This window comes from Gracilinanus agilis, chromosome 4 (genome assembly GCF_016433145.1).
Source record: "Gracilinanus agilis isolate LMUSP501 chromosome 4, AgileGrace, whole genome shotgun sequence".
Taxonomy (NCBI): domain Eukaryota; kingdom Metazoa; phylum Chordata; class Mammalia; order Didelphimorphia; family Didelphidae; genus Gracilinanus; species Gracilinanus agilis.
The window spans coordinates 447,213,472-447,224,307 of NC_058133.1; the positions used below are offsets into that span (position 1 = coordinate 447,213,472).

General features: G+C 38.4%; 1 protein-coding gene across 1 annotated transcript in view; it reads left to right on the top strand.

Moving 5' to 3' along the window:
- The first annotated feature begins 9,997 nt into the window (after nucleotides 1-9,997).
- Nucleotides 9,998-10,836, top strand: part of PALMD (palmdelphin) — a 58,892-nt gene continuing 58,053 nt past the window's right edge. Inside the window, exon 1 of the mRNA XM_044672123.1 lies at nucleotides 9,998-10,117. Coding sequence (XP_044528058.1) covers nucleotides 10,073-10,117 — 45 coding nt within the window. The 5' untranslated portion in view covers nucleotides 9,998-10,072. The remainder of the gene's footprint in view (nucleotides 10,118-10,836) is intronic.

A 10,836-nucleotide genomic window follows, 5' to 3' on the forward strand; every position in this document is an offset into this window, starting at 1 on the left:
GGAGCCAGCTAAGAGGCTTAGTGGATTGAGAGTCAGGTCTAGAGATGGGAAGTCTTAGGTTCAAATCTGACCTTAGACATTTCCTAGCTGTGTGACCCTGGGCAAGTCACTTAACCCCCACTGCCCAGCCCTTACCACTTTTCTACCTTGGAACCAATACACAGTATTGTTCTAATATGGAAGGTAAGGGATTTTTACAAATATAAAAGATTACAGCAGTAGCTTGGTAGCACAGCAGCCATTAAAGCTTTTATTTTAGAATTGATACTGACAGACAGTTTTTTAAAAAGACTAAATTACAACCAAATGCACAATATGTATTAATAGCAGTTTCCACAATAGGAGATCCCTTTGCTAAAAAATAATCCTTCCCAGCCTCAGATTACTGAGCCTATACTTACACTATATCATAGTATAAATTGAAAAATGAGAAAATGAAATACTTCTGATTTTGTGTATGCGTGTGTCATCAATAAATCAATCAATAAACATTTATTATGTGTCTACTATGTTACAGGTACTGTACTGGGATACAAAAAGAAGCACTCTAATAAGGGAGATGGCATGCAGGCAAATGTATACAAAACAAGCTATATATAAATACTATATATAAATATATTCATAATATTATTTTCTTTTTATTATTTTATTAATTATATTAATATTATATTTATAAATAGAAAAATCAAAAGAGAAAATGAACAAAAATTAGATTGGGAAAGAATTTCTGTAAAAAATGGGATTTTAGCTGGGGCTTAAAGGAATCCAGGGAAGTCAGTAGGTAGATTTGTATTATTTATCTGGTATTTTCCCCTACAAAACTGGCAATTTAATTTGAAATGACCAATTGCTTAAGCATCCTGAAGACAGTCCAGTATTGGTTTTGATCTTCAAAAAACATTCTACATAGTTAACATCATATACTGGGAAAATCTAGAGAAAATTAACAAACAAGCCCTTTACTTCGATTATCTCATTTGATCCTCATAGGAACCCTGGGAAATAAGTACTAGAGGTATTATTGTCCTCAATTTATAGAAGAAGAAAATGAAATTCAAGATAAGTTAAGGGATTTGTCCAAAGTCACACAGACAATAAATGTTAGAGGTGGAATTCAAACCAAAGATTTGCTTGACTCCAAACCCAGTGCTCTTATTATATAATATTACAAATGCTTTCTGGTTCTAGTAGACCTTTATGGCATTTTTTCATTTTTGTTCAGAGATCTTAAACCATTCTAAGAGGAAATGCAACTTTAAATAAGTTCCCCAAAAAGGTGATTATAGACTATTTCCAGTCTTATTTTCAAGCTTTTAGTTTTTTAGTTCAAATGTGTGATTTCATCCATGCTGTAGTTCCCAGTAAGAAATAAGAAGACTCCCTTGACCAACAAGAATTAACTCATCCAGAGTGCCATAACCAATATATGTCAGAGCTAGGGTATGACCCAAAAGGTTCTGACTCTGAGGCCAGTCTACTACCTAACACACTGCACTTGCTGCCTCTATTAAACTACTCTAATCATAAACTATTACTTAGTAATCACACAATGATTTGACTAGACCCTTTAAATGCATCACATTTAGGCAAATGAATCATAGAAGAGAACTAAAAGGGACCCTGGAATCCCTCTAGTTCAACACCTTCATTTTACACAGGAGGAAAATGAAGCCCAGCGAAACCGACTTATCCCTTGTCACAGGTAGGAATTGAACCCACATTTCTGACCCAGAGTTCTTTCCATGATCAGAAAAAGCTACAGACCATGATCTAAACATTGCAAATTAGTATTCAGACATGTCAAGTGTCCATGACTTAGTTAATATGAGGGATCCCTCCACCAACATAGACTGAGACTCTCTCAACAAATTATTCTATTTTGGCTCAACTGACGATGACTGTCCAATGGGCTGGTCCTCCCATGACAAATCCGGAGGCTGACAATGAGCCTCTCCTCATAGCCTTCTCAGCTTGTTTGGGCTTGCCAGAGCCTGCACTTAACTGGCATGGCCTTAGAGAACCCAATCACCTTCACCCCATGATGACGCATCAGACTAAGACCTGGGTCAAGTTTTATTTGGAGCATGGTAGATTTTATTTATTTATTGAAGCAGACTTTAATAGGGTGGGAAGCTTTAGTTATGAGTAAATAAGGCATATTAAATTTCATTGCCAATGCACACTTCCATAAAATCCTGAGCATGGTAGAACCTCTGAATTTGAATTTTCTCTCTACCTCTTCCTTCCATAGTTCATGAAGTTACCTTCTTTTTGCTTCTATTTTTATTTTCTAGATATTAACATTCCTTTTGTGATCTTGGGCAAGTAATTTAAGTTTCCCTACTAAGCCTTTCCTGGATGAGTTCAAATACCTATAATGACTTACGGTTCACATTTAAAATATAAAAAGTACTTCCTTCACAAGAAACAAGGTAGATAATGCAAGTATTGCCATCTTCATGTTAGAGGTGAGAAAACAAAGCTTCTGCACATTAGTCAAAGTCCTAGTAATAATTAGAGCCGGGATCTATAAGCAAGTAACATACATGAAAACAGCCATATCTTGATATAGGAATAGTTTGGAGTTCCTAGGAGGCAGGTAGATGGCTCAAGAGGTAAAATCTTAGGCTAATGTCAGAAAGACCTGAGTTCATATCCAGCCAGAGATATTTGCTAGATATGCAACTCTGGGTAAGTGTCTTAGCCAGCTTGCCTCAGATTCCTAACTATAAAATGGAAATAATAACAGCACTTACCTCCCTGGGTGGATGTGGGTATCAAATTAGATATTTGTTAAGGCCTTTAGCACAATTCTCCTTCTCTACTCTCTCCTTTCCCTATTAAAGAAAATATTTATACCAATGGAATGCAAGACCTGGGAAAAGTTATCAAGTTAAAAAATCTTTGAAGTATGAGCCCAGTGAGAAATTGTATAACTTGTATCTCAGGACCAGCCTTAACAATGAAGGCCACAAAATAATGAATTTTTTAACACAGCAATACACAAAGACTGTCTACTAAATCCGTAGAAGAGCTTCCTACATGTATTAGAAGAGGATGTATCCACACCTACAGGATTACACATTTTTGAAGTATAAAGGGAAAACAGTAAAGTACCTAAGGTGAATTAATTTAGATACTATTAGGTAAATTGTAGATTTCTCAACACTGGCAAATTTCTAGTGTTAATGCTATTAATCTAAGGATAAACCCCATGGAGTTCTAGATTGGATGTTATTGGTTTCTAGGCAATAGGTGAAAAGGAAAAAAAAGAAACAAGATACATTTCCTTTTACAACTATATTTCCATCCACCATTCACATCATGAAAATCTCTGAGATGTGTTGACTATAAAAATATGAATGGACAAAACAAGAAAAATGAAATGGAACATAATTTAATTATGGCCAAATCTGGCCACAGAAAATAGCTGAGAAAATATACCTCCTTTCACTTTTGGTAAGATTAGAGGCATGGATTTATATACATACACACATACATGAATATATGCTAATTTGTTGGTTTGTGGAAATAGTTTTTTTTTTTCATCTTTGTTACTAGGAATGGCCCACTGGGTAGAAGTTGGTTTGTGGAAATGCTTTTTTTATCTTTGTTATTAGGGATGGCCCACTGGGTAGAAGATGGGAGATAATTTTAAAATGAAACTGATATTTTAAAAAGAAAAGATAACAATAAAAAGACCATGGTGCAGGGAGGGAGTATAGAGTAAAGATCATTGGAATGGAACTTACAAGATCTAGATTCTATTCCATTATTCATTAATAAGTAGCTCTTTAATTTGAGGAAATACTTTATCTATGGGCCTCAGTTTCCTCACCTCACTCATGACAAAGCTAGAATAAATTTTTTCCAAGATATCTTTCAGATCCAAAATGCTATGAAATGCTTGAAGACCTCTGGTTAGGAACAATCAAAGTTCCAGTGAAACCATTTGAAACTGACTCACAAGATTATAAAGTTTAATTTTCAATGTGAGCATTATAAGGATGGAATTTGTGCAAAGGGGGATGATACCAAAGGAGCCAGAGAAGGAGTGGCTGATGTTGGTGACAGTTGAGACCAGAGAGAATTCTGGGGATTCTCTGGAGGAAGAAGGAAAGGAGAGGGTCTTCCAGCTGAAGACTGGGAGAGGAAAGAGGTGGACCTCTCAGCTCAGATCCAGTCCTGAGGGCTACTGAGGATATTTCTTTGGACATTGAAACCCTGATTCCCTGGTCAAAGATTCCATCACTTCTCACCCAGCAAGACTTCAATCATAGAGCCAGATAAGTATTTGGACTCCATTTTGGGAGCGACTTCTTACTCTCCATCACCCATAACCCAAACTTGCTGAGAGGCCCTTTCTGGTCAAACTTACAATCATAGAAAAGGAAAGAAATAGAAACAGAAGGAGAAGGGACAAGGGGGGGGAGATGCTTGGGAGTGGGAGCCATTAAGGTTCCCACCTAAATGATGGACTCCATAGGAATAGAGAAGAGGGCACCCCAAATCCCTCTACCCTTTGCCACTTTCCCCAACCCCTAAATTGCGAATAATAAAAGCCATTCATTAGTCAGATAGCATTCCAGAGTGCCTGAGAGACTGCAAGGAGAGAGCGGAACCACAGATTGGTCTGGCTGCCTCCATCTTGGAGCCAGACCACCCACTGCGAAGCTGACTGACCTCAGGGGAGGCTTACATGAACCCCAGCGATCATTCAGAATCGGATTGGAGTCCCCCATACCTCATCTTATAGGGAAGCCTTGCCCCCAAATCCTGTGGGGTGGCAAGACCATCCAGGTCGCCCTGTTTAGGGGTGACACTACCTAGAAGTCTCTCAGTGTATATTTGGCAGGAGGGGAGAGCTAGGAGAGAGTCTCACCTCATAGACTTTCTCTCCCCCTCTATCATAACATTGGTCAACTTGGCTCCCTTTTATTATTACAGCATTTACACCTTGGAAATGGCTTACAAATCAGAACTTGATTTATTGTTTTGTTGGTTATCTAAACTTAAGAAAGAGATGGAGAAAATGTTTTAAATGCAAATTAAGCCTTTTTAGAAACCCTTACCTTCTGCCTTAGTATCAGTTATTTTGCCCTCCTGGATATCCCTTTCCTAATTTGTCAAATTAAAAGTTTGAACAAGATGGTCAATCAAAAAAAATGCTATGAAACTTTATAGTCATAATTCAACTATAGTATTGTGTCACATGCAAATGTAGGATAAAGGAAAAAAACTATTGTTCATAGTCATAAGCCATTATGGACATGTTCTATATGATATGCTAAAATAAATGGAACAGATTTGAAAGTGATTTACATTTTTATATTCAAAGTGAGAGTCCCACAAAGATTAACTATAATTATGTAAACATCTGAGGCCCAGGCAAAAAGCAAAAGAAATAATAATTTATAAATTTTATGCTATTCTTATAGAAAAGTTGCAGAGGTATAGTCAAAATGATAGTATAATTAGCCACTAATGATTCATTGTCAAGGATGTCTCTAGTTAAATGCCAGAAGGATCTATGTATGACTAATCCTATTCTGTTTAACTTTTTATCTCTGTTTTAGAAAAAAATAAAAGTAGTAGCTACCCTACACATAGTTCTTTAAGGTTCAAAGAGTTTTAAATATATTATCTCACTTGGTAAACAAAGGCATAAATAGCATGTTTAATAAATTTGCAGTTAGAGATTTCTAGCACAGGACCTCAGTATTCTAAGTCTTAAGAGTTCTACATTGGGGACAGCTGGGTAGCTCAGTGGATTGAGAGTCAGGCCTAGAGACAGGAGGTCCTAGGTTCAAATCTGGCCTTAGACACTTCCCAGCTGTGTGAGCCTGGGCAAGTCACTTGACCCCCATTGCCCACCCTTACCATTCTTCCACCAAGGAGCCAATACACAGAAGTTAAGGGTTTAAAAAAAAGAGTTCTACATTGAGTCAAATACAATAAAAAGGAATTTAATAAAGATAAAAGAAAAGTCTTACCCTCAGTTCAAAAAATCAGCTTCCAAAGTACAAAATTGAGAAGCTATGTCTAGAAAATAGTTTGTCTGAAAACAGCTTGCAAGTTTAGTGGGTTGTGAGTAAATGTCTATAGTTCTCTAAAAAAATGTATACAGACACACAAATTTAATAAGTGATTAACATTTTCTCTATCACTTTTTTTAAGTCTAGATAATTAAAAAAGCACAAAACCAAGCCTCAATTTGTAGCTTTTGCTCATCTCTGAGGAGTAAATGCTCACACTGAAAATTTAACAATTAGCTCCCACTAAACAGTTCTGACTAAGGATAGTCCTGGATAGTTTGGGTGGAACACAGCACTATTAGTCATTGTTCAGGTGGACACTCTATACCCTGTGCCACCGAGCTGTTTGTCTCCATCTCCTCATCTGTAAAATGAACTGGAGGAGTAGCTAAGTGGAGGGATGGCTAGAGTACCAGGCCTGGAGTCAGGATAACTCCTCTTCCTCAGTTCAAATCTTGCCTTGGGTACTTAAGAGCCATGTCACCCTTTGCAAGTTGCTATACCCTGTCTGCCTCAATTTCCCCATCTGCAAAATGAGCTAGAGAAGAAAATGGCAAACCACTCCAGTATATCTGCCAAGAAAACCCAAATGAGGTCATGAAGAATTGGGCATGACTGAACAACAATAATAAACAACACCAACAGTAGGTTTTTAATATTTTCTGAATGAATTCATAAATGTGGTCTGATTGGGGAAATCAGCACAAGTATTTATTAAATGCTTACTAATACAAAGACAAAAATGAGAAAAATAACTTGCCCCTAAAGAGCTTACATTTTCCTGATGGGGGATACATTTAAACAAAATTAAGACCAAGGTAATTTTTGTCTGTGTTAGTAATGGTGGAGAGATATGGGCTTGATTGCTATGGACATGAAACCAATAAGGCAAGGTTAATTATTAATATAATGTATCAATATTAATAATTAATAATTAAGTATACAGGTTGAGGATGAGAAAAAGTTGAGAATGAGTGAGGATTGAAGTTGAGTAAATGGAAGGGGGAAAAATACCCTCAAAAGAGGAGAGCAGGGTTTAAAAGGGAGAAAAATTCGTTCATTTGTTCCTTCTTGGACTCATTAAGTTGGAAATATTAATAGGCCATCCAGATGGACTTGTCTAACACACAACTGGTAATTCAAAATTAGAGCTAAGAAAGAGAATAAAGCTGGATATGTAGATTTGGGATTCATCTGCATAGAGGTAATAATTGAGTCCATGGGACCTAAACAGAATACAGAGAAAAGGGCTCAAATGTGAAATGAGCTGTCATATTTCTCTTCATGGAGGTCAAGACCAAGCAAAAGTTGGATGGTCCTTTGTCAAGCATGTTGTAAATGTGAGCATTCTCAGGAATTATTATATTAGAAGACCTCTAAAGTCCCTTACAACTCCTAGATTATGTAAACAGATATGGGGGAAAGTGTTTACCAAAATCCATCAGAATCTCAAAGTTGGAGGGTCACTTCCATCTCTGACCCTTATGATAGCAGCAGCTAGGTGGTCCAGCTCATACCTAAGCAAGAACCTCCTTTCCAACAAAGGGCCATCCTGGACTCAAGTTGAAAACTGGGAGGGAAGGGGAACCTATTAACTAGCTCCAGATAAATAGAATCAAGAAGACCCGAGTTCAAAAACAACCTCAGATATTTAACAGTTGTGTGACCCTGGGGAAGTCACTTAGCCACTATGATAACAAAAGTACCTACTTCCCAGGGTTGTTGTAAGGTTAAAATAAGGTATTTTTTTTCCAAGCACTTAGTAAATCATTTTCATCATCATCATTACATCCCAGAGTTGTTGTGAGAATCAAATGAAATAATACCTGTAAAATGCTTTGCACAGTGCCTGACACATAGTAGACATTTTAAAAATGTTTATTTCCTTTCTTCCATTATTAATTCCCCAGAATTTGCGGTAGCTCCTCTTTTCCATGTCCTATTTCTCTCATACCTAGATCTTCATCAGCCAATACTCCAATTCTTCTGCAGCCATTCAGCCTCTACCTTTGATATATCAACCTCCTCCTCTACCTATGTAATAAGACTCTAGGTAGTTTCTAAGAGGAGTGACCATATTTGAGAGAGAACTGTTTTCCCCAGGAAGAAGTCCAGCCCAGTCATTGGGTATCAGCCCATCTGTTCCTGGCAGTAATTATTCAAATCTGAGTCAGACACTGTCAGTAGCAGACCTCTAATATTTTAATTGAGACGAGATTTAGAGATAAGGAAGTTCAACATTTTTGCAAGGATTTTTAAAAAGTAAAGGGGCATCCCCAAAAATAAGGCTGGGTATGTAGATTTTGGGGAAAAAAATAATCAAACTAAACCTAACACTGTTGAACAACCTACCCCAGAATTCCCTCTTTCCTGATCTCTAAACACAAATAGCCTATTTCTGTTTGTCATTTCAAAACCTCTGTCCAATACAAAGGGAAGCAAAAAATCCAAATGGAACAAACAAATAATCTTAGCACAGTGCCTGGCACATAGTAAAACGTTAATACGTGTTTGTTGATTTGACTTGAATAACAAGAATTATTGTCCTTTTCACCTTGTACACTGAACCTGGGTATCGTTGAACCAAACGTATAATGATGAGGTAGATAATTAGGGTTTACTTCACCTAAAAGTAATTAAGGAGGTGGTAGGAAAATGAAAACAGATGTAAGCCTACTTGAAGGTTCTCAGGCTCTACTTTAACCCAAGAGAGTTTCAGCACACCTACTTTATTTTCTTTTCCTTAGAGAAAGGATTCTGACCTGGAGACAGTTGTAAACTTTCTCATCCTCCTTCTGGAAACTCATCCCTTTGTCATGCCATAACTGGAGTGGTTTAAATGGAAACTATGTCCTTCTTGTGGTAGTTTCAGGCTAGAAATATAACTCTATAAAATCTGAGAAATAGTCAGACTTGGTCCCAGAAGCTCAACCCACACTGAACAATGATAAGAAACCAGCTCCTGAAGAGTGTCCCACTAACTCCTTGGACTTCTCTCAGTGACTCAGACCAAAGCATCTAAAAACAAAACAAAACAAGAAAACTACTTTAAAGTGACCATCCTAATAGAATGTTCAGAGTTATTATCACATCCACTAAAACAGCAAATATTGAATGAGTTTCTTTCAAATCCCATCTCTGATGCTAAAACTGGTATGACCCTAGACAAGTCCCTTCATCTCTTTAGTCCTCAGTTTTCTCCCCCATAAATGAAGGGGATGGGACTCTGGCTTCTGAGATCCCTTCTAGCCCTAAACCTCTGCTCACTGAAGCCATGTGGAGCAGTGATTCAAATCCTTCCTCTCAGATCAGCTTGTGTGGCCCTGAGCCACTTAAATGCTATTATTAGCATCTCCATTTTACAGATGAGCAAATCGAGTCCAAGAAAAGTTAGGTGCCTTGCTCAGGATCACAGAGCTAAGAGAAGCCTGGGAGAGGCTCCAGGATTCCAGGAGCAACCCTCCATCCACTCATTCAAGGACAACTTGGGGAGAAAGGGCAGGTTTCTGCTAACTGCATTAACTCAGGGAAACCCCCCTGGGGGGTCTGTGGAAGAGAAAATGCTTCGAGGAGCTTCTGTGTGCCATTCTGGGGAGAAAAACAAATCAGTGGTTGGGTAAGGAATGGTTAATAAGAAATGTGCCTCTCTCCCTGCACATTACAACAAAGGGCTGGCAGCTCCCTGAAGGAAAAGGGCTTGTGTTCTGCCGTTCAAACTTGTCAGTCAACTCGTGCCAGCACCCCGTGCGTCTGCCTCCCCAGCACACCCTCATTACATGTGTCTGTCTGGCCTGCCCTGTTCATCTGCTCAGAGACGCTCCTGACCACTCGGGATTTGTCCCCTTTTTCTCTTGCACTGGAATTAAGAGGAGATCCATTACAGCTAATTCTCTGGCACCCTCCCCCCTTACTGCCACCACCACACCCCATCAGAGGAGGAGGAGGAGGAGGAGGAGGAGGAGAGGAAGGGGGGCTTCTTGCTTTATGGTAGCCTCACATTCATTCCCTTTACGGTTTCCCCAACCTCGACCTCTAGAATGGAAGAGACTGAACTGGTGAAGGAGAGACTCCAGGCCATCACAGTAAGTGCTTTCAGTTAGAACTCATGACGGCCGTTGCTTAGAGAAAAAAGCCGAGAAAACAGTCATGGCTTTGCCCTAAGTGCCGACCTGGGGGGGAAGGAGATGATCAGAACTGTCAGAGGTAACTGGCTGACAGTTGGGGGCTCCGTCCTGGCTCTCTCGCTCCTGCTCCCCTGGAGCTTCAGGACCCCACAGGCACAGGGTAAATGGGGTGGGGGGTCTCCCCCTAATTCTGACATGGATTGTGCCTTGAAGTAAATGTTTTTAAAGCAGGTTGCTAAGCTATCATTTTTCTCCTTCCAGGTTAAAAAAAAATATATATACATATATATATATATATATATATATACATATATATATATATATATATATGTATGTATTCCCTTCCTAAACTATGTTTGAAGGGCATTGGGTCAAAAAAAAAGATTCTGCAATTAGGAAATTTCTTTAGACAATTAATAGAGGGGGTGTGTTGGGGGGAGGGAAGGAGTCAAATTTTTTTTTTAATTTTAGATGAAACAAAAATACACAGGAGACCTGTAGATTCTACAATTAGGAAAGTTTTTTAGACGACTAATGGGGGGGGTGTCTGTGTGTGTGTCTTAGAGGGGAGAGAGAGAGAGTAGGAGGGAGTTAAAATAATTTTAATTTTAAACCAAACAAAAATACACAGGAGACCTGTAGATTCTACAATTAGGAAAGTTCTTTAGACAACTAAT